The 24,376-nt window shown below is 44.8% G+C and overlaps 1 protein-coding gene across 9 annotated transcripts in view; it reads left to right on the forward strand.

Moving 5' to 3' along the window:
* ABCC5 (ATP binding cassette subfamily C member 5) overlaps window positions 1-24,376 on the forward strand; it is a 200,400-nt gene that overhangs the window by 145,549 nt on the left and 30,475 nt on the right. For all 9 annotated transcript variants that reach the window (XM_082393859.1, XM_082393856.1, XM_082393855.1 and 6 more), the window contains 12 exons: window positions 200-433; window positions 581-754; window positions 1,366-1,513; window positions 4,428-4,576; window positions 4,986-5,093; window positions 9,294-9,650; window positions 14,203-14,274; window positions 16,478-16,602; window positions 16,722-16,794; window positions 18,415-18,618; window positions 19,498-19,641; window positions 22,405-22,507. In XM_082393859.1, coding sequence (XP_082249985.1) covers window positions 200-433; window positions 581-754; window positions 1,366-1,513; window positions 4,428-4,576; window positions 4,986-5,093; window positions 9,294-9,650; window positions 14,203-14,274; window positions 16,478-16,602; window positions 16,722-16,794; window positions 18,415-18,618; window positions 19,498-19,641; window positions 22,405-22,507 — 1,891 coding nt within the window. The remainder of the gene's footprint in view (window positions 1-199; window positions 434-580; window positions 755-1,365; window positions 1,514-4,427; window positions 4,577-4,985; window positions 5,094-9,293; window positions 9,651-14,202; window positions 14,275-16,477; window positions 16,603-16,721; window positions 16,795-18,414; window positions 18,619-19,497; window positions 19,642-22,404; window positions 22,508-24,376) is intronic.

A 24,376-nucleotide genomic window follows, 5' to 3' on the forward strand; every position in this document is an offset into this window, starting at 1 on the left:
TACCTCCTGCAAATTGCTCTGCGTAAATAGCTGCAGGTGGACCGTCAGCAATAGCTGGTCCTCCGAGAAGGTCTTTCTCTGCTTAGGCACCTGTCACTGTACAGTGGAGCTGCCTCCTCTTTCTAACCTAACATAAAGCTGTGGCGTGGCGTGTGAGTGCCGTGGAGAAGCTGACTGCGGTGTGTGTTTCTCCCTGTAGGCCTTCATGGTGAAACACCTCCTGGAGTACACCCAGGACACAGAGTCTGACCTCCAGTACAGCTTGCTGTTAGTCCTGGGCCTCCTCCTGACAGAAATCGTGCGCTCTTGGTCACTTGCACTGACGTGGGCATTGAATTACCGAACTGGGGTCCGCTTGCGGGGGGCCATCCTGACCATGGCGTTTAAGAAGATCCTTAAGCTGAAGAACATTAAGGAGAAGTCCGTGGGTGAGGTGAGCGAGGGGTGTCTGCTTCAGGGCAGAGAGAAAGCTCCCAACCTGAGCTCTTTCCTTCCCTTGGGTCCCCGTTCTGTCCTTCCTCTTCCTCAGGCAGTGTCTGCGGCCTCACAGTGTCCACTCACTGCTCTTTGTGTCTCGTAGCTCATCAACCTGTGCTCCAACGATGGACAGAGGATGTTCGAGGCAGCTGCCGTTGGCAGCTTGTTGGCTGGAGGACCTGTTATTGCCATCTTGGGCATGATTTATAATGTAATTATTCTGGGACCAACAGGCTTCCTGGGATCAGCTGTTTTTATCCTCTTTTATCCTGCAATGGTGAGTAAGCCTCCTTACCGTATTTTGGCAGCTTCTCCTCAGATGAGTTACTTCCATTGGGCTATATATAGTAGGCACCACCGAGGTATCACATCTTTGATTGGAAATTTCCTTAAAGCAGGTACCTGGTTTGGAAATGTCTAAAAAGAGCTAGACAGTGTTCAGTCCATACAGGCAGCGTTTTGACTTCAGAGGACGTCAGATGTCACTTGAATAAAGGCAGTAGCTCCTAAGTGAGATTTAAAAAGAGGGAGTGTGAGTGAAGGAGGTCAGGAGGTGAACCCTGGTTCCCCCAGGTAACACAGGAGAGGTTGAGTCACGGCACCTCAAGGTGATACTAACTGATATGGCTCTCCCGCTTCCCTCTGGTAGCATAGGTATCTGTGATTACTCTGAGGACAGATGTTTACTTGTCTTAACTTTCTTCCAAACGATAAGAGTCAAATACTATTTGATTATCATTTAATAGACCACTTTTATTAAAAAGCAGTACAACTACGGGATGCTCACTTTATTTATAATAATCTTAAGTGGATTTATTTCCCAGAAAGACTAGACAGTTCTAACTCTGAATAAGCTGTGATTTGGCGTGACATCGCTTTTCCTTTCAGATGTTTGTATCACGGATCACTGCATATTTCAGGAGAAAATGTGTGACCATCACAGATGACCGTGTCCAGAAGATGAATGAAGTCCTCACCTACATTAAATTTATTAAAATGTATGCCTGGGTCAAAGCATTCTCTCAGAGTGTACAAAGTGAGTTTAAAGACTTCATATGTGTATATGGTAGAAGGATGTTGGCTTCTGTGCTTCCTGAGCACATTAGCTACTGGGAATCCTAATGTCATAGGATCATAATACCTTATGTTCTTATAATAGCCTATGAGCTTTACGTTGATAGGGATCTTAGAGACTGGCACCCATAACCTCATCTCACAAATGAGGAAATTGAGACCTGAGAAAATTGCGATTTTTTTCTAAGATAACTCAGCTGGTTATGAGTAATTTATTCAGTTTCAAAGCCCCCTATCTATACTCTCATCCAGCCCATAATTTTCTGGTCTGGCCGTGAAGACATCACGGAAAACAGTATCAAGTGGCCACTGAGAGCTCCACTTCTGCCCCCACCACTCTGTGGGTGCATGCGCACTACGGGTAGGTGGGTGTGAGACCCTGGGGGTACTGCTGGGAGAAGGGCTAGGCTGGAGGTCAGGACAGCTGGACTCTGAGCCTCGCTCTGCCACTAACTCACAGGGGTGTTTTAATTTGGTTTCTTTTCAAATAATTGATTTATGTTGAGTCACAAGGTTCTCAGTGCCTGCCCTGATCCTGATCGGTAAATTCAGTGCAGACATAAACATGTCGTATATAAATGCCACAAAGTTTGGAGGAATAATTAGCACATTAGCTGGGCATTCCAAAAGATCTCAACAAAAGTTGAAATCTTGGGCCCTAAAAAAGGTGACTTTAAGAAAAATATATTTAAAGGCACTTTAGGGGACTTCCCTGGTGGCACAGTGGTTAAGAATCCGCCTGCCAATGCAGGGGACACGGGTTCGAGCCCTGGTCCAGGGAGATCCCACATGCTGTGGAGCAACTAAGCCCGTGCGCCACAACTACTGAGCCTGCGTTCTAGAGCCCACGAGCCACAACTACTGAGCCTGTGTGCCACAACTACTGAAGCCCACACAGCTAGAACCCGTGCTCTGCAACAAGAGAAGCCAATGCAATGAGAAGCCCACGCACCACAACGAAGAGCAGCCCCCGCTCGCTGCAACTAGAGAAAGCCACGCAGCAACGAAGACCCAGCACAGCCATAAATAAATAAATAAATAAATAAATAAATAAATATTTAAAGGCACTTTAGAGTTCAAATGAGAAGACCTAGTTACATTTAAATTTAATTTAAATATAAAAGATATGACTGTTCATTGACCATAATCTCACAGTGAGCTAACCTGAATATGATCCAGTTAAAAAGTTGGTTCAGGGGACTTCCCTGCGGTCTAGTGGTTAAGACGTCACGCTTCCACCGCAGGGGACGTGGGTTCCGTTCCTGGTCGGGGAACTAAGATCCCACATGCTGCGTGGCGTGGCCAAAAAATAAAAAAGTAAAAAAAAGTTTAAAAGTTGGTGCAGTTTTGGGTTGAACAGAAATACGGTGTTCAGATCAAGGAAGCTGTTTTATTTTCACTGCTTGGTTTGTTGACTAAACAGACCTTTAGGAATATGGTGTCCACTTCATAAACTTTTAATTATGAGTGGTCAGAAACATCCAGCAGTGGATTAGGCTCCTTCTTCAAGTAGTGAGTTTGTTGCCAATAGAATGGAACAATTGGGTGCTAATAGGACATCTGCCAAGCCTGTTGGCAGGGTCACCAATGATGGTCCCTTCTGGCTCTCAGATTCTAATTTTCTCAGTTTTATAATCTTCTTTCTGAGACTCCAGTCATCCTTCAGCCCCTGACTTTGGTATATTTACCTGTGTGTTTTAGCTTGAAAAGAGCATTCTTGCTCATTATAGACTTGGGCAAGTTATGTGATACATGTTAAAGCAATGAGTTGAATTTTTTAAAAGTATGACTTGAGAGCTGGCTCTCAATATATTTCCCAGTGTTTGGGACAGTGGTAATTCCTTTAAAGGTCAGTTCATAGTCTCCCAGAAAAATTGCTTTTATGTTTGAAAATTTTTTGAAAATACCTCACCGCTTTATTGTCATACTTCTTACTCCCTGGTCTTTTGTACTCCATGGTTGCTCTGTTAATAAGGTTGTCAGTTTTATAAATATTTAAGAAAAATCATTCTGCTTACAAAAATTGTATTTCACTCATCTTCTTCCAATCACCCTTACTGCTTTTTGTGTGAAAGCCTCTATTCTAGCACCAACATACAGTAGGCACCCTAGTAAATCTTAGTTCCTTTTTAATTCTCCATTATCGTTGTATAGTCTTTTTTAAAAAATTTTATTTATTTATTTATTTATTTATTTATTTATTTTTGGCTGTGTTGGGTCTTCGTTTCTGTGCGAGGGCTTTCTCTAGTTGTGGCGAGCGGGGGCCACTCTTCATCGCGGTGTGCGGGCCTTTCACTATCGCGGCCTCTCTTGTTGCGGAGCACAGGCTCCTGACGCGCAGGCTCAGTGGTTGTGGCTCACAGGCCTAGTTGCTCCGCGGCATGTGGGATCCTCCCAGACCAGGGCTCGAACCCGTGTCCCCTGCATTGGCAGGCAGATTCTCAACTACTGCGCCACCAGGGAAGCCCTATAGTCTTTCTTATAAGTACCTAACCTAGAAATAAACAACCAGGTAAGCAAACAAAACTGCCACTAGCAGATATGATTAATTTGTTCATTCCTTCTAAACATAAGAAATTTGCAAAAAGAATTAGACTAAGGCAGAAGATGATCATTGTACTGAGAAGTAGTGACTGTTTTCTGTTAGATTCATTCCTGTGACTTGATCCATTTCAAACCTCAAGCTTGTGTGCCAGCTTTTGTGATTGTAATTGATGGCCATATTGACCTAGTTTTTTGCATCATAGATGTTACAGGGTCGTTTTAAAACCAATGGTGGCTGAAGACCTACCAAGTCTTGTTTGGTGACAGAGGAGCAATATCCCATGGTTTCTTTCGACTTGCTTTTTAGAAACTGGCTTGCTTTTTATTCTTAGAAATCCGAGAGGAGGAACGTCGGATGTTGGAAAAAGCCGGGTACTTTCAGAGCATCACCGTCGGTGTGGCTCCCATTGTGATGGTGATCGCCAGTGTTGTGACCTTCTCTGTTCACATGACCCTTGGCTTTGATCTGACGGCAGCACAGGTCAGTGAGCCCTCAGGGCTTGGGGACGTTTTAGAAATACCACATATAGAGATGCTCTGGTCCTCTTGTTACTAGATTTGGATTTTTTTCATTCATGCGGTTAATCTGAGAAGTAGAAGAGTGGGGATTTAGCCCCAGTGCACAAACAAGTGTACGGGTTGTTTTACAACTGTGGGTTTAATTCTGAAAATACAGGTCATTGTTTGATTCAGATTCACTGAGAATTTTAATTAGAGGTCTCATAAAAACTCTACCTTAAAAAATATATATCTGAAATATATCTGACTCGTACCAACATTTGACAGTCAAGTTACAGCCCTCCTTAAACCTGAAAGGAAATTGATGACGTCGTGTTACTTTAGTCGCATAGCCTCATCAGGCTCAGTTTCTTCTCTTTTCCTATTTTCAGGCTTTCACAGTGGTGACTGTCTTCAATTCCATGACTTTTGCTTTGAAAGTTACACCATTCTCAGTAAAGTCCCTCTCAGAAGCATCCGTTGCTGTCGACAGATTTAAGGTAAGTGGTTCCCTTCCCTCCTCCGTGTCAGGAGCTGTGGCAAAACTAATTGCTGCCTTTATTCCAATGGGCCACATGGGCTGACTGCACTTGGCTTTTTTCACCTTCAGCCTTTCGGCAAGTTGGTAAGAAAGGGGGCAGTGGAGGAGACTCAGGGGACCTTTTCAAAGAAATATGAATTTTTACCTTTTGTAGACAGCCTAGTTCTGGGCTCCCAAAATTTCAGTGTTCCCCTTCAGAGCTAGTCCCTTCTGCCTGGACCTAACATGGATATATGTTATAATTTACTGGGTCTTTAAGTGATTCAAACCTAGGCATAGAATTATCAGGAGGCTGTCAGCTTTTGCTCACCTTGATCTACATCTACATCTACCTCTACCAAAATACTGTCGGGAATAAGCTCTTTTTGATGCTTTTCCCTGCCCTGTGGTTGCCACTCATGATACAGGTAATGCAGTGACATGGGAATAGTCATAAGACTAGATCATACTGAGAACTGCAGTTAAGTACGTATCAGGGGTTTTTTTTCCTTGCAGATGGTTAGTTGATTGTGCCTTGACTGTGTTTTTTGTGCCTTCAGAATAATACAAATACATGATACAAGAGGTAGATATATTTGGGAGGGTGGAGGGAGATAGATATTTGGAAGTGGTTAATACTTAAAAAAAAAAAAAAAGTCCAGCACCTGTGTGGCTGGACTCTCTTGACAAAGCCACTGCAGAGAGTAGCTCCTGCTAATACTTCTTGGCTGCTGAAAGCAGTACAAAAGCAAGGTCAGTACCTGGAAGGCTTGAAGCTCAGGTGTTTGAGGGATTGATACCATCACCTTAGGTGTTCAGGAGAAAACAAATTGGGTTTTCCCCTTAAGAAGAATGGAGAATAGCTTCCCAAGATTTATTTATATTTTACTTGTTTACAGTTAACCAGGTGAATTTTGTTTGGTCAAGAAAGCTAGTCCTCAAGAATGTGCCCCTCGACGCTAGCCCCAAGCCCTCCCTCTCCCCAGCCTGGCTGCTAGAAGGCCAAGATCCAGAGCCACGTGAAAAGAAATGGTCTAATTGTAATCAGAGCCTTATTTTGCAGAACCCACAATATCTAGTTTTGAAGAAGGCAGATTTTTTTTGTAAATTAAAAAAACCTTATTGGCTTTATTCAGCGATTCATGAATTGGGCAACGTCCAATCTAGCAACTAGAAGGAGCTCCAAGGAGCTGTACAAAATGCAAGACTTTTATAGGTAGAAGGGAGCAGGAACAAGGAAGTTATTCTAGGCAGAAAATCGCATTGGTTATTACAAGGTTACTTTCCTTTAGGGGATGGCAGGGGTCTATCAGGCAGGTTACCTAACTAGTGCTGATCAGGTGATTCCTGATTGACTTGTTTAATATTCCATTTTTGGGAGAGCAGAAACTATAGTTAGGTCTCAGTTTGGTGACGTGGGGCTTAGCATAAGTGACTCCATTTGGGGCCTGTTGTCTTGTTTTTAACAGCCCACAGGAAGCAGACCAGAACTCATCCTAAATGGATCAATTTCTTCCTAAAACAAAAACGCAACATTTTATAGAGGATTTAACCAAGACCTAGAGTCTCATAATATAATATTCAAAATGCCCAAGGTACAATCCAAAATTACTCTGCATACAGAGAAATTCTAGATACTGAGATGAACCAAATGTTGGAATTATCAGAAAAAGACCTTAGAAATGAAAAGATAGAAAGTCTCAGCAGAGAAATAGAAGATATAGAAAATAACCAAATAAAAAAATTTTAAGCTAAGAAAATATATTAATCAAAAATTGAAAATATATTGGATGTACTTAGTAGCAGAATACAGGTGACAAAGGAAAGTCTGTGAACTTGAAGATAGATCAGTTGAAATTATCTGTGATAAGCAGAATGTCCACCCCTAAGGCAGATGTTTTGAGCATAAATTTGTCCCCCTATTTGTTTCTCTGTCCTTTTTAGTGAATGGCTTTGGTGGTATTTTGGACGAAGGAATAGGAATTTATAGTATAGATTTGTTCACACACACCCACCCCCCACCCCCCTTATTTCTCGAGAGCTCTCTTCTTTTCACTTACTAGTGAGAACCTGTTTTAGCAGGTGGCTTTTCACGCTATAGATCCTTCCTCTATCCAGGAAGCTTCAGAGTTAATAATAGAAGCAAAATCACCCCCAGCTCTGTTGTATGCCTCATGAGAATGAGTCGCATTCTAGCTAATTCCGCTTGGCAGTCTCCTCCTTCCCCCCGCCTCCACTTCTGGGAGAATGATAACTTTAGAAAGGCAGTGAGAAGCCACCTTATAACTTTTCTGATAAGACAGTCACCAGTATAGTGTTGCCAGGTTTAGCAAATAAAAACACAGGCCCCCCAGTTAATAACTGCATGAGACGTACTTATACTAAAAGACTATTCATTGTTTATCTGGAATCTAAATTTAACTAAGCATCCTGTATTTTATCCGGCAACCCTATGAGTAGTCCCCTCTTCTGCTCAAAAGATACATTCTGATTTGATTGCTTCAGTGAGTGAGAGTAGTGTTTTGATGTAAAGTTGAGTTTTATGGTTTATGTATCTCTAAGATTCTGTTGTCCTGGCAGGTGCAAATCCAAGTAGATATAAATTTAGGTGTGTGGGGCGCTTGTGTGCCTCAGCATGTCCAGGCAGAGCGACCTGAAGCTGAAATCCTCCTGGGAGGGGTGCGGGGCTGCAGGGAGCCTGTGGGAAGGGAAGGTGTGGACGAGCTGTGCAAGCCAGAGGCACTAGCCTAGTTTTTATAGTGCATGAGGCCTACAAGACCCATTTAGTAACTCTTTAGGAGAGAGAAATGATAGGAATTCTGTCAGCATATGGTTTCACTCTGTGAAGGTGGGCAGAATATTTGGCATGTTATTCTCAGCCCAGTCTCTCAGGAAGGCTCTGAACAAATGAAACCAATGGCTCTTTTCAGAAAACTGAACTTTAAAAAAAAAACTACTTTTTTTAAAGGTTGACCAAGAGTGAAGATTATCTAGGAGATTTAGAAACATGACATTTCTGGGAAGATCAGGGATTGGGAATGGATAGGAGACGTGGCAATTTAGGGATGCAAAGATCAAGCTTAGGAGTTCAGGATTTAGGAGAAAGAGCTTGCTCTGAGGCAAGGGGATTATATGGTACATTTAATAGCACCTGCAAACTTCAAAATAGTTAGGGGTTCTCGGTAACTAAGCAAAGAGTCCTGCCATTAAGAGTCATCTTTTCTCTAAAGACTTTCTAATGTTTAAAAAAAATTTTAATCATACTGGGAATCCAACTGGGATAGCACCCTATAGGGAAGATCACTGGGTTAAGGGAGGTGTCAAAGTGGGTTCAAAGTCATGGGCACATGTTGGTCCTGGGCAGAGGTTTATTATGGTCAGTGTTTCAGATCAAATTTCAGAGACACTTAGCTTTTCAAGCATTCCATTTTTCTTCCCCTGATATAACTCAGTGGGACTTGGGGAATGAGTGGGAGGGAAGAGTCTTTCTTTCTTCCCAAGGATGTTTCCGAGGGAGATACCCTTCCCTTCCACGCAAGCCCTATGTTTGAATTCTCACAAGTTCCGAGGCAGGACTTGGAAGACATGAGAACTTGTTGGCGAGAAGATGTACTTCGCCGTCAATAAAACCTTAGGTACTCCTTTCTAACCAGAGCGAGCTAGGCCTGGTCACAATCTCAGCTCTGCCTCTCCCCCTGACATGTGCATGAGGGAAGTGCCTAGGCTTGGGGGTTCTGCAGGAGTGGTCTGGAAGGGAAACAGAGTGACGAGGGTCTGGGCAGGAGAGCAGCGTGCCCGCCCTTTGGTTTTCCTGCTTGCATTTTACTACCTGCTACTCAGCAACTCATGAGTGAGAACAGGGGCTGCAGACCAGTCAGTTAAATAGCCCTTGGTCCACATTAGACTGGTGGAAAAGGAAAGAGTAGTTTAGCGTGTAACTGGTAGCGTAGAGTGTTGGGCCAGTTAAGTAGGCCCCTGTCCATCCCGAGGGTGTCCCCACACTCCCGTGACCTCTCCGTGGGCCTGAGGCTGAGCTACACTAATGAGCTACCTTTTGCCCTTCAGCTTCCTTCCACTGTATAGCCTGATGTGTTTTGCTTCGTGAGTGTACGCCCTAGGCTTGTCTCCCTGGTCTTGATCCAGTGTCTCATCTTTGCACCTCTCTCACAACTCCTATCAGAGTTTGTTTCTAATGGAAGAGGTTCACATGATAAAGAAAAAACCAGCCAGCCCTCACATCACGATAGAGATGAAAAATGCCACCTTGGCATGGGACCCCTCCCACTCCAGTCTCCAGAACTCACCCAAGCTGACCCCCAAAACGAAAAAAGACAAGAGGGCTGCCAGGGGCAAGAAAGAGAAGGTGAGGCAGCTGCAGCGCACTGAGCATCAGGCGGTGCTGGCAGAGCAGAAGGGCCACCTCCTCCTGGATGGTGACGAGCGGCCCAGTCCTGAGGAGGAAGAGGGCAAGCACACCCACCTGGGGAACCTCCGCCTGCAGAGGACGCTGTACAACATCGACTTGCAAATTGAAGAGGTAAACCATCTACCAGGTGTCTGTTCTGGCAGGGGTAGGCAGCTGCCGGTCCTTTTAGCAAAGGGCTTTCTCTCTGGGAGTGGTTTTGAACTAAAGAGCAAATCTGGCCAGTTCCACCTCTAGAAGGGATATTTAGGCACTTAACAATAGAAATGAATAACAACTGCTCTCATGAGATAACTCATTTTATAAGCGAGGAGATGAAGCATTCGACCGGGTTTTCCACAATGTTGCCCTGAATAGATTTGATTTAGTTGTATGTGAGCTGTAATAATTATTTCTGGTTATTGTAACTCTGTGTGAGCTTCTTATTAGCACTGGGCTGTGCATAGCACAGAACCTGACATATCATAGGTACTCTCAGTGATGCTGTCCTCAGCAATTCTATTGTAACTTTATTTTTTAATGTAAGTAAAGGATCGTTATGGTATATGATGTCACGGCCCAGGTAACACAGGACTAGAGTCTCCCACAGGTCCTCCTATAGAGAGTGGCTGCCGTAGACACTTCAGGTTCAAGGCTTTTAAAATACAGAATATGACTGGGAGCCAGCGCCATGTTGAGGGCTGCAGCATCCAGAGGGTCCCAGGTGTATATATATCTACTCATTCCATTTTTGAGCACCAGCTCCCTGCCAGGCACTGTTATAGAGTTGTGGATAGAGCAGTGAAAAACCAAATAGGCCAAAATCCCTGCCCACCTGGAGTTTACATTCTTCTGAGCAAAGACAGATGGTAAACAAGTAAAAGGGCTACGAAGAAAGGGGATAGAGTGCTTGCTGGGCGGGGAGCAGGTGTGGTCAATTTAAATAGGCCTCTTAAGGGAAGGCCTCACTTAAACTAAGATCCCACGTGCCATGCGGCCCAGCCAAAAAAAGAAAAAAAGGAATAACAGGCATAATGCATTTTTTACAAATTGAAGGCTTCTGGCACCCCTGCATCAAGCAAGCCTGTAGGCATTTTTCCGTCAGCATTTGCTTACTTCATGTCTCTGTCTCGTGTTGGTAATTCTCGAAATATTTCACACCCTCCACCAGCAAAAAGATTACGACTCATTGAAGACTCAGATGATGGTTAGCATTTTTCAGTAATAAAGTGTTTTTAAATTGGTATTTACATTGTTTTTCTTAGACATAATGTAATTGCACATTTAGTAGACTAAAGTATAGTGTAAACATAACTTATACATGCACTGGGAAACCAAAACATTCGTGTGACTCGCTTCATTGCGATATTTGCTTTATTGCGGTGGTCTGGAAGCAGACCCACAATATGTCCAAGGTATGCCTGTATTTGAGCAAAGGCTTGAAGGAGCGAGCCACATGGATACGTGGAGGAAGAAGAGCATTCAGGCAGAGGGAACAGAAGCACGAAGGCCCCGAGCATGCAGTGTGCCTGTCACAAGAGCAGAGTGAGCATGGGAGAGAGGGGAGGGTGCTGAGGGCAGAGAGTCTTGGGGCTCCAGAGCCTCCTGGAATGATTTCCGCTTTACTCTGAATGGAAAGAGAAGCCATTAGAGGGTTTGGAGAAGAGTGATGTGATCTGACTTACGTATGAATAGAATCATTCTAGCTTCTGGATTCGGAAGAGTATGTAGGGAAACAAGGAGGGAAGTTAGGAGAACCAAGGAAAAACATAAGAGTTTTCTGGACCAAGGGTGGTGGTAACGGAGGTGGTAAGGAATGTTCATCTACTTAATTGGAAGTGGGCTTAGGGGGTTCTAATGCGGTGTGAGGCCTGTTACACAGATCCAGAGCTGGACTAAAGGGAAAACAAAAAGCTCCCAGCTCTTGGAAGCTATAGACAAGAGCGGGGGGAGATGGTCCTCTATGAGACCACCTGAAACAACTAGCATGGTTCATCATTGGAGGGCACACAAGTCAGTTTTTTTTTTTTTTTAAACATCTTTATTGAAGTATAATTGCTTTACAATGGTGTGTTAGTTTCTGCTTTATAACAAAGTGAATCAGTTATACATATACATATGTTCCCATATCTCTTCCCTTTTGCATCTCCCTCCCTCCCACCCTCCCCACCCCACCCCTCTAGGTGGTCACAAAGCACCGAGCTGATCTCCCTGTGCTATGCGGCTGCTTGCCACTAGCTATCTATTTTACATTTGGTAGTGTGTATATGTCCATGACACTCTCTCACCCTGTCGCATCTCACCCCTCCCCCTCCCCATATCCTCAAGTCCATTCTCTAGTAGGTCTGTGTCTTTATTCCCGTCTTGCCACTAGGTTCTTCATGGCCTTTTTTTTTTTTTTCCTTAGATTCCATGTATATGTGTTAGCATACTGTATTTGTTTTTCTCTTTCTGACTTACTTCACTCTGTATGACAGACTCTAACTCCATCCACCTCATTACAAATACCTCCATTTCATTTCTTTTTATGGCTGAGTAATATTCCATTGTATATATGTGCCACATCTTCTTTATCCATTCATCCGATGATGGACACTTAGGTTGCTTCCATGTCCTGGCTATTGTAAATAGAGCTGCAATGAACATTTTGGTACATGACTCTTTTTGAACTATGGTTTTCTCAGGGTATATGCCCAGTAGTGGGATTGCTGGGACGTATGGTAGTTCTATTTGTAGTTTTTTAAGGAACCTCCATACTGTTCTCCATAGTGGCTGTATCAATTTACATTCCCACCAACAGTGCAAGAGGGTTCCCTTTTCTCCACACCCTCTCCAGCATTTATTGTTTCTAGATTTTTTGATGATGGCCATTCTGACCAGTGTGAGATGATATCTCATTGTAGTTTTGACTTGCATTTCTCTAATGATTAATGATGTTGAGCATTCTTTCATGTGTCTGTTGGCAATCTGTCAAGTCAGTTTTTTTAACTCCAATTAACTTTTTAAAAATTAATTAATTATTTTATTTTTGGCTGTGTTGGGTCTTCGTTGCTGCACAAGGGCTTTCTCTGGTTGCGGCGAGCGGGGGCTACTCTTCGTTGCGGTGCACGGGCTTCTCATTATGGTGGCTTCTCTTGTTGCGGAGCATGGGCTCTAGGCACACGGGCTTCAGTAGTTGTGGCACACGGACTCAGTAGTTGTGGCTCACGAGCTCTAGAGTGCAGGCTCAGTAGTTGTGGCGCACAGGCTTAGTTGCTCTGCAGCATGTGGGATCTTCCCGGACCAGGGCTCGAACCCCTGTCCCCCGCATTGGCAGGCAGATTCTTAACCACTGCGCCACCAGGGAAGTCCAGACTTCAATTAACTTTTAACAGCAGGCTCCTTATTTAATAACAATTATCTTGATTGAGGCAACTATATCACATTGCTGATCAGCTCTATTAGCGGATTATTCCTTGTAATCAGCTGAAATTTACTCTTCTCCTTTCTATCTGTTGATCCTGCTTCTGCCCTTTCCAGCCCACGTTCACATGACAGACCTTTAGCTATTTGAAGAGATACCACAATTCCCCCAGCCCCGCTCTTTAGGGAAGAGGTGGGAAGTTAATATTTGCCTGATGTCTTCTGTGCCCCAGGCACTTACTTCATTGTTGACATCTTTAGTCACCATTTAGTCATCGGAACAGCATTTTCTCTGTGTTAACCTGACCGACCTGAGCAGAGTCTGAGCCTGTGACTTGGTCTCCTCATCATGACCGGGCTGTAATCTCTCAACCTCCTGAACCATGTCAAAAACTTTGTCCAGTATACTTTTATTAAGTACCAGACACTGTGTTTGGTCCTGCAAGGATGGCTCCTTCCAAGTTGCTCAAAGCTCAGTTAGAGAGACAGTATTCGTTTAAGTAATAAGACCAAGTCCACACAGTTGGCAAGTGCTCGTGGAGCTGGGATTCAAGACCTGTCTGCCTCCAGAATCCATGCTTTTTCCACACCACCACTCTCCATCCCTCTCCTCGCTGCCAGTCTTGAGGCAACAGAGTGTTGCTGAACAAGTGGCCCTGTTAAAATCATCTGTCTGTTCTTGAAAACGTTTAACACTGCCCATGGAGAACTCATCATTTTGCCTGAGGATATTCAGTTAATCACAGGCTTGGTTTTCCACTTTCACGTGGGATTGATGGTAAAAATATGCCCTCAGATTCTTGGAGGTGTTTTGTAGAAAAATGGAAACAACAGTGCACATAATTTTTATGAAAATGATTTATAGGCCCTGGAGAAAAAAATCATATCAAATAAAATGAAAACAAAGTAATTTTCAAGAGTCCTGTCCTCTCTTCCAAAAACAACAATAAAAATAAACAAGTTATCAAAAAGCATGGGTTACCAACAAAGTAGGAAAGGGGGTAGACCTTTCTAAAAGTGATGTGGGATACCTTAATGTCTGTGGCATATTTAATTTTTCCAAAAGGCTTACACATCTGTTACCTCAGTGCATCCCCACAGAAACCCTATGACGTGGGTGGCTGATGAGGGAGAAAAGAGGTAAGTGACTTGCTGGGTCCTCAGGATGACATTCCCATAGTGATGGACTGTCGTTAACATTTTTTTCTTCAAAGAAATCCGAAGTCCTAGAGATGAATGGTCAGTAGTGCTTTAACGACCTTCCTCTCTCGTGTGCTTTGTCCAGGGTAAACTGGTTGGAATCTGTGGCAGCGTGGGAAGTGGAAAAACCTCTCTCATTTCATCCATTTTAGGCCAGGTAAGATTCTGTTATTGTCCTTGGCATTTTCTGCTTCTTTCTCTGGATTCTGCTTAGCCAGAGTTTCAGGAAAAATGAACTTATTTCCTGAAGAGAGTCAGGAAAGGTGGAAACAAAATGACCCTAGGTCTGTATCATACCCCGCCCCCTGCCTGTTCCCCCCACTTTCCTACCCCTTAACAACAGCACTGTATCTGGAAGGGGGCTGAATGACTGATTGATACCCAGCTGGAGTCATTTGTTTCTCCTGCCTTCTTTTATTCAGCATGTATTTACTGAGTGCCATAGGTATGCCAGACAGTGTGTTGGGAAATGTCAGAGGTAAGGGATGGACAAACTGCAGACTGCCAACAAATGGACCAGCCTCACCAGCCTCCCTGTCAGAGAGAGAGCCTTCAGGATTTGATCTAGAAGTAAAGACCCACTCCGTTTTCAGCCTAACCATTGAAAGAATTATGCCCTCAAGGAGTCCATGGTCTGGGACTTCCCTGGAGGTCCAGAGGTTAAGACTCCGTGCTCCCACTGCAGGGGGAGCGGGTTTGATCCCTGGTCGCAGAATTAAGATCCCGCATGTCACGCGGCGCTGCCCAAAAAAAAAAAAAACAAAAAACAACGGAGTGTCCATGGTCTAATTGGGGTGCTAGGCCTTGTAGACACACAAGCACAGCACAAGGCAGTGAGTGAATAGTGCTCAGAGGGCCCGGAAGAGGGCTGTCAGCATTTGGATTAAAGTAGCTTGACTTGTTGGTTGAGATGAGGATAAACTTAAGGTTATTCCTCCTGATGGATGAAGTCGTCTGAGTCATTTGTCCATATTGAGGAAATTAAACAAATGGGAGAAGGGGCTGGGGAAGATTGTTTTGTAGCATCCAGTCTGTGGAATATTTGGTCCTGTTCGGCATCACTGTCACAGTTGGTGGAGTTGTGGCTCTCTAGAGCAGTGGTGCCCGGGGTGGTCTGAGGAGGCCTGTATTCAAATCATCGGGAGGGGCAGCTTCCCACCCCCACCCGCTTCTGCTTTATGAGGCTGTACAGCGGTTGGGCTCAGCCACTGGTCTTCGTAAAAAGCCAAAGACCTCCTATGTAATTTCTGATCATCAGCCAGATTTCAGGGCCAGTGATGAGAGACACAGGTGGAGTGAAGGGGAAGGAGGGTTAGTGGGCAGCAGTTAAATTGAAAAACGAGTGGGTCTTTGCTTCTGGATCAAATCCTGACAGCCTTCTCTCCGACAGAGAGTCTGGGAATACTGGTCAGCCCTGCTTCTTTAGCGTGTAACTCTTTGTTGGCGGTCTGCAGTGTGGGGTGTTTGTACTGTAGCAGCCGAGAGAGCTGGATTTCCACAGTTAGACCCTCAGGGGGTTTCTGAACACTTGAGTGCATTATCAGTGTACTTACCTGTTTGGGGGCAGTTGTGGTACTGTGTTATGGCCTGTGTGTGTACACTGTGCATTACCATGTTTGAGAGGACAAACTTGTATGTGCAGATTGGTTAATGAAACTGTTTCAAGCTGTAGCATTCCTAACCCAAGACAAACCTCTGCTGTTAGTTCCAAAGGAACACTGAAAGAGCATAAAATGGGTAAATCGATTCACGTCGACCACTGCAACTGAAAACACAATTCAAAGCACATGACTCATCATGTAGTCTCTTCATGTGGGAGGGGAGGGTCTGTCATCATTGTGTAGATACTCAATAATACTAGTTGATGTCTAACTGGAACTTTTTTCCCCCTCTGGTCCTCATTTTACAGAAGCAGCTGACATAGCCAACAGCCTGTATTAATTCTGTGGATGAGTGGACCTGCGCTCATCTTGAGGCAGGGACTAGCTCTAAATCTTTACGGCATACTGCCCAGGGGAATTCTGCAGGGGCCTTCTGCTTGTGCTTCCTTCAATTAGAACAGTTTGCAGTTAGGAAAAGAGGATAATAAAGTAGCTTATGGGTCTCTGAATCAAGTATTTGTTCGTTCAAGTCATGGGTTATGCTGGGCTCCCATCACACGTAAGCAAGGAGAACTTTGATTTTCTTGACTGCTGTAGCTTTGCTCTCTGTGGAACAAAGGTGAGGTCCAGATTTGGGCTCAAAAAGCATCCAAGGAAATTGCCAAGATTTTCAACTCCATTGTGGAATGTCGGGGGTTCTGCTGGCTTAGGGTGATGGTTTTGCATTGTGATGCCATTAGATGGTGTCTCTTTCCCTAGATGTCACTTCTAGAGGGCAGCATTGCAGTCAATGGAACCTTCGCTTATGTGGCGCAGCAGGCCTGGATCCTCAATGCCACTCTGAGAGACAACATCCTCTTTGGGAAGGAATTTGATGAAGAAAGGCAAGGAATGTTTGGCTTCTGTCATGCTTTCATCTTGGCCGTGTGAGACACAGGCAGCCCGAGTCAGCAGGCTCTACCCCAGCCGTGTCCCTGATGCTGGGTCTCTTTGTGTCCTTCAGATACAACTCTGTGCTGAACAGCTGCTGCCTGAGGCCTGACCTGGCCATCCTTCCCAACAGTGACCTGACGGAGGTACAAGTCTTCTGTCCCTGGTGGGCCAGGGTGTTTAGCAGAGAGGATTCTGGAAGATAGGTGGCAGGGCTATGCCAGAGCCACCTCCTAGGAGTGCATCTTAAATGCATGGGAGAAGAACCTACACGGGAGTTTTACTTTCTGTGGGACTTTATGTTAGGAAAGCATTTGGTCCTTAGGGCAGGAATATCAACCCTACCTGTTTTAAGCATATAAATATTTCATGTCATGTGGATTTTAAACAAAATCCCATTGTTGGTTCAGAATTCATGTTTTCTACCCTATTCATTTTTAAACCCAAAGTCAAGCATGTGCCTGTTGAGCGTCTTCTCCTGAACTTCATTCTGCCAACTTCCTTACTCACATATGGTCTCTAGAGAGGCCTCTCCCTCTAGAAAGAAAGAGTCCTTAGCACAAACCCGCACCTTTCTTTGCTTCTCTGCCGTGGAACAGTTCCCAGAGGCTTGTCTTTGGAACTGGCTAGTGCCTTCAGTGTTGACACTCACCTCCCATGACCTGCCCTGGAGGTCTCTGGGGGCTGACTCTTTTATTCAGCTGACTTCAGTTTAAGCCCTCAAACCAGATTTGAATGGCTTGGTTAGTTTACTGGTTCTCAGATCCCGGTCACCTGATTAGCAGCAGATCAGCAGCATCACTGCAGATTCTCAGCCACACCCGAGACCTACTGAATCCAAGACTCTAAGGGTGGGGCTCCACAATATGTGTTAACAAGCCCTGCAGGTAATTCTCATACATGTTCTTATTTGAAAACCTCCGAATTAATTGAATTTTTTTTAAGGATAAGATTTTTAAAAGATACAGAGCCAGTTACCGTTCGACAATTGATTTTTTTTTCATTTGTTATTTAGTAACATTTATTAAGTGCTTGTTATATGCCGGCTACATGTGCAGAAGCTGCTGGGGGCACTGGGAATATGAAAGAAAAGGACAATAGTCTGTGTCCTCAAAAAGCTTACAATCGAGAGAGACATCCCGACAAATAGGCACAAAATAGGCTGATGAAAGAGTCCCCTTTCTTTTGGGTATTAGTGGAGAGCGGTGGGGGTAGGCTTCACAGAGGAGGGGACGCCAGAACTGAGCAGACACAGTACGGGAGAAGGCATGACAGTGGTGGTGTGTGTTCATAATAGACACACAACTGAAAATGCTCAGATCTCAGGGTATGGAAGGGGGATTGACAGTGGAGGCTGAGAGTTGTTGGGAAGACAGGTGGTAAAGGGCCTGCTTTGTCTGCCATATTTGGGGGCTTAGATTATGTCCTTTAGGACTAAGCAAGGGTGGGACATGGTCAGCTTTGTGTTTTGGAAAGGTCTTTCTGCCCATGGAGAATGGATTGTAGCGGGGCATCAAGAGGGCGTGGCGAGGCTCAGATACAGGATTGGTTAGTAACCAGATGGTTGTGGGAGAGGAGGAGGCATCTGGGCTGATGCCCCCCCAGTTCTGTGCGGGCCCTGGAGGACATGGCGGCACTTCATCCAGGTGGGGAAGGGAAGAGAAGAAGCTGGTTTGGGTGGAGGAGAGGTGAGGTGACTGGGGTGATCACTGAGCATTGTTCTGGACTTGAGCTGGAGGCTTCCTGTGCTTTCTGGGCTCCTGTAGATTGGCGAGCGAGGAGCCAACCTGAGTGGTGGGCAGCGCCAAAGGATCAGCCTTGCCCGGGCCTTGTATAGTGACCGAGACATCTACATCCTGGATGACCCCCTCAGTGCCTTAGATGCCCACGTGGGCAACCACATCTTCAACAGTGCTATCCAGAAGCACCTCAAGTCCAAGACGGTTCTGTTCATTACCCACCAGTTACAGGTATGGTGCTTCCTTCCCCAGGCTCCCCACGTTGGCTTGGGAAATCAGAAACAGGGAGGTGGGCTTGATCCAGGTACCTTTGTGGGGCTCCTAGAGGTCCCTGGCATCATGAGTGTTCACTTCCTCAGCAAACAGCCCCCTGTCCCACTGTACTAATAAAGCTTGTTATATCAGATGGCCATCTGAATCAGAGATCCTTGGAGCATGTTAGCTTCTGCGTGTAAATCAGTAAGTAAAATTGCTGAGAGGAGTAGACTGAAAATGGAGTTTGGGTATGAGACAGTTTGGAAAGGGTTGTGTTAACATCTATATGCGAGTGGGAACTGTTTAGGGAAAACAAGCTCTTCTCCCTCTGTCATTCCATGACCAGCAGCCACTTCAGAGAGCAGCTTAAGGATGTTACCATCTGCTTTGCATATGTTGTCAAGTTTGGGGGGCTAACCCCCCATTCTGCCACAGAAAGACTGTAATTATATGTACTTCTGAGTGCAGGGAAGGGATGTGAAGTTTAATGCAGGCCTTTGTGTGGCTTCATCAGCAGATTTATGTCAAAAATTAGAGGAACTGGTTTTTGAAGTACATCACGAGGCAGGACAAACTAAAGCAGGGGTTCTCAGTCTCAGCACAGTGGGGTTTGGGGGCCAGAGAGCTCCCTTTTGTGGGGGGCTTGTCCTGTGCATCCCTGGCCTCTATCCACCAGATGGCCGTAGTACCCCCTCCCCCCCAACTGTAACAACCAAAAATGTCTCCAGATATTACGAAGTATCCTCTGGGGGGCTTGGTCACCTCCAGATGAGAACCGCTGAACTAAGGTATAGGCGTTTGGATGTATTTGCACAAATATCAGCCACACTATGTTGTCCCTGTCTTTGTCTCCAGTACCTGGCTGACTGTGATGAAGTGATCTTCATGAAAGAGGGCTGTATTACAGAAAGAGGCACCCACGAGGAACTGATGAATCTAAATGGTGATTATGCTACCATTTTTAATAACCTGTTGCTGGGAGAGACACCCCCAGTTGAGGTAAGATTCATGGTGTGCGTGTGTGTGTGTGTGTGTGTGTGTGTGTGTGTGTGTGTGTGTGTTCCAGCAAGAGAGATAGGACCATAGTGACTGATGGAGAAATCTCAGCTGAACTCATTGTCCGTGTCTTGTTGGCAGGGGCCCTGTTCTCTGGTGACCAGACTGCTGTGTTTTAGTCCGCATACTGGTTCTATCCTACGAGGGCAGGGTTGTGGGGTTAGAGAACCGAGGTCTTCTGTCACCGAGAGTTTAGCAGCAAGGCAATGACAAGGAGAAGGACGTGGGCTCAGTGTGTGCTGCTGTTCAGTCATAACTTAGTTTCCTAAACTCCATCAAATCCTGACTGAAACATTAGGAAGCTCCTTTCTTAATAATCAGATGAATAAGGCGGCAGAGAAGAGACATTAAATACTGCATACATTTGAAAATTATCCATGGTGTCTTGGCTGCCGACTTGGCACTCATTAACTAGTACCAGCTGTGTCCCAATTCCTGGATGAGGCACTTTATAGCTGTCATCCTGTTCAGCCATTTTAACAGAGCTCTGCGGCCAGATATGATTATCCCCCAGTTGTACAGCCGAGGAAACGGGGGCTCAGAAGGGTTAAACAGCCTGCTGGAAAGGTCAGTTCAACTCCAAAGTGCTCCTTCTGCTACGCTGCCGGGCCTCCTGCAGCAACACGGAAAGCTGGCCGCCCCCTCTGGGCTCTGAGTTAGGCAAAGACAAGGGCGTATGTAGAGCTGGCTCTCATATTGACCTTTTTATCCTCTGGTCGCCTTCGGTCCTAGAAGTTCACTCAGACTGGGCTAAAAGCCGCTTCTTAGCTACTAGGTCATTTTGATGTTGAATAGGATGAAAGCAAAAAGTTATTGGGACCTTTTCTGGGACTCTTATTTCAGTGTTTGGGTATCATCCTGTTTGATTTCAGGTTCAGTACAACTCATTGTTCATGATGTGTTTTAGGCCTTTTTTTTTTAATTTATTTTTATTTTTTAATTAATTAATTTATTTATTTACGGCTGTGGTGGGTCTTCGTTTCTGTGCGAGGGCCTTCTCTAGTTGTGGCAAGCGGGGGCCACTCTTCATCGCGGTGCGTGGGCCTCTCACTATCGCGGCCTCTCTTGTTGCGGAGCACAGGCTCCAGGCGCGCAGGCTCAGTAGTTGTGGCTCACGGGCCCAGTTGCTCCGCGGCATGTGGGATCTTCCCGGACCAGGGCTCGAACCTGTGTCCCCTGCATTGGCAGGCAGATTCTCAGCCACTGCGCCACCAGGGAAGCCCCATAGGCCTTTTGATATAACTCTGACATTGCGAGTGTCATCAGTAACTGCTATAGAGACACCTGATCCAGATTTGGATTTTATGATCTCTCCCTGTGACTCTCACGGTACTTTGGGCTCTTCAGATTATGTACTCCTCAGTGTACACATGGAGGGGAAAATGAGAGGGAGAGAAGCTAAAACATGAACTGTCCAAGGAGCAAAGGAATATCGAGAGGGAGCATGTTGAGTGGAGGAGCGTGCTTCCAGTATATCACTTCACTTTCCTGAGCCTCAGTTTCCTCATCTTAAAAATGGGGGTGGCACCTGCCTCTTTGAGTTGGTGCATTTGAAATAATACGTAATGTTCTTATCCCAGTCAGTGGTCAACAAATAGTAATTTTCTCTTTAGAGAGTGCATTTATTCATGCACTGTGGTAAATATAAAATTTAGAGTCCTATCTTATGTTCCAGATGTGGCTCTAAATTTTATATTATTTTCTGATTATTTTTTCACTGTCAATTTAAAAAATCTAGTTGGAGTGCAAACTGGGGTCATGAGGCTGACAGTGACATAGAATTAAATGGAATAAACTATGTATAGAGAATTTCCTGTATAAAGATATAAGAGGAACTTGGAAAGGAGAACATTAAGTAGTTTGTATTATCTCAGGTTCAATTTGATGAATGTTTCGTAAGTCCCAGCGTGCCCTATTATGGGCAGTTCTGGGTGCTGGGCCCTGTGTAGGTTATAACCATGAGTGAGATGTCATCTCTGTCCTTGAGGGACTCGCAGTCTTCTAGGGAAGACCAGTACTCTTATGCTCGTACAGGGGACATATGTAACAACACCAGGTCACGTATGTGGCAACATGCTGTGAAAGTACTAACAAGTGCCTGGGAGAGCAGGGGAGGGTGAACTTTATTCTAGAGGAGTGTTAAGTTGCCTCAGGGAGAATTAAGATTTGAATCCATCTGAATGGGGACAACTGTGAGTTGAGAGAGGAGAGGAGCATCCCAAGTGAAGAACCAGCGTGGATAGAAGTCTAGAAGTGGGAAATGGCAGTGTGATGTGAGGCATGGCTAGGCTAGGGCCAGAATGTGGAGGTGCTGCAAAAGCAGGCTGAGAAGTGGGAGTTTGTCCCATGGTAGATCTATGATTTGATTTAGTGATGTGGGGATCAGAGATGGAAAGAATGGATGTGACCCCAGATCAAATACTCTGGACAAGTTGGAATGGATGAGAACAGCATAAAGGCTACTGTGCTTGGAGTTTAGGTCTTTAGTGACTTTGGGGAGAGCAGTGTCAGTGGAATGGTAGGAACCCAGCTCAAAGATTTAAGGAGTTGGGGAAGTTACAGAAGCTAACTTTTAAGAAGCTGGATGTGTCTCTTTTCAATAAGAACAGCAGCTCGATGGATGATTCGCTAAGATGTCCTTTGGCCATTTGTCTGAATGGCCATATCATGATGACAGAGACGCTTTTTTTTTTTTTTTTTTTTAAGATTAATTCTAAAAAGGAAACCAGTGGTTCACAGAAGAAAACACAAGACAAGTGTCCTAAAACAGGATCAGTAAAGAAGGAGAAAGCAGTGAAGCCAGAGGAAGGTAATGAACTTTTTTGAGATTTGTCATTCAAGTTTTTTTGGTTTTTATTTTCCACTGAAACATTTTATTTGCACATATGTATTGAAGCATTTTATTTGCACATATGTATTACATCCCTAGAAAAAGGATCCCATGGTTTTCCCTCCAGTGTGTTTTCACACACTTGCTTTTTCATGGTCCATGATGCTAGATGAGGTTGTCAGTACAATGAAACCAAATTGACGGGATGGGACCTGCCATTTTCCTACATCTTTGTGTTGCCCATCAAATCTGGGGCTCATCTCTCCACACTTGTTTAAGTTCACAGCGATTTTCCCAGCCCTGTGATCGTCAGTTAAATTTGCCAGTATAACCATGCTTCACCATCACAGTTAGAAACCAGGTGATGACTTTGGAGCATGGCCTGATAAGAGCCTGACGTTTGCCTCTCTTTTTCCCATTGATGATGCTCTTGAGAGCATCAGCCAGCCAGGACGTTCATGAGCACCATTTTGGCAGCACAGAAAGATGGTGGAAAGTGTGTCATTAAAGTTTATCAGAAATTACTCCATGTGGTAATTCATGCTGTTTGATAGCATTGTGTGTTGTAGAGCGCCTGGCCTTATATTTCTAGAATACCAGATTTTTGTGTGATTGTTGGGAGACCATGAGGCACCTTGTGTTTGCTTAAGCCGACCAAGGCAACAAGAATGTCCTTTAATCCTGTGCCTTCTTTTCCTATGCAGGGTGGGGTGAGGTGTAGGTAGTCATAGCTGAGTCATCTTGACTAAGCAAAAATTGAATCGTGGGTTCATCTCTGCTCTTTAGAAGTCATGCCAACCAATGCAGAGGCATGCCAGCTTTAAGAATGCCTACATCCTCAGAACCTCCCCTGTTACAATGATACACTCCTCTGCTTGTCCCAAGCAGACTGCAGCAGGGCTGTGGTGAAGAGTTAACAGCCAAGGTTTTTCCTACTTGATTTTCCTATCCAGAGTCCTTGGTCCTGTTTTTTAAACCCTTTATCTTATCAACTGAAAGAAATCTTGGGAGTTAGAAAAGCTATATGCAATACCTTAGGCATTTTCACTTTTGTGAACTTTAAGCTACATATCAGTTTGCAAAGAATAAGAATAATAATAAATAAAAATGCAGTCCTGTTTTAAAGTTCTTTCTGTTGTGTCACCTCCTCACCTGACGTGTTGAATCCAGGACGTTTCCTGGGTTTGCCACTGCTTTTTTCATTTCCTTGTTCTTAAAGCATTTGGCGTTAGGAGGGGACCATCCTGATTTACCACTCCCTGCCTCTTGTCTTTCTTTCAATTAGCCACATATGAGCTTTTGAATTCCGGTGTGATTTGAGATGCCTTACTGTCACACACACAAAGCAAACACAGCACAGAAGCCTGAGACATCTGTCAGTTCCTGCCATAGACAGCATAAAAGAAATAGAATGTCTTTAGGTGACATTTGTCCTTATTTACATAGCCACTAACCTGGAGACTCACATCGCAAAGTGCTCAAGGCATGTGTGGCTTGTTCCAAGGTAATTACACATCATATATGATAAAGGGGAGGCTGCTTCCTGTGGGGCCGTTTCTCTGTATTCTCCTGTCAGCGTCAATCACCTGACCAGCCCAGGGAGCCCCTAGGAAATATCCTGGAATCTCTTCTCTCCTCACACAGCCAGTCACTCTGTCCTACTGAATTTACCTCCTGAAACTCCGTCCCCATTGCCATGACCCTGGTTCTGGCCTTTATCATCTCCTACCCAGACTGTTACAGCTGCCTCCTTTTAGATCTGTCCTCCACACGAACAGCAGAGAGATCTAGTTAAAAACCAGCCAACTCACTTTACTGCCTGAGGCCTTTCAGTGGCCTCCCAATGTC

The sequence above is a fragment of the Balaenoptera borealis genome (assembly GCF_965194805.1).
Source record: "Balaenoptera borealis genome assembly, chromosome: 5".
Lineage (NCBI taxonomy): Eukaryota > Metazoa > Chordata > Mammalia > Artiodactyla > Balaenopteridae > Balaenoptera > Balaenoptera borealis.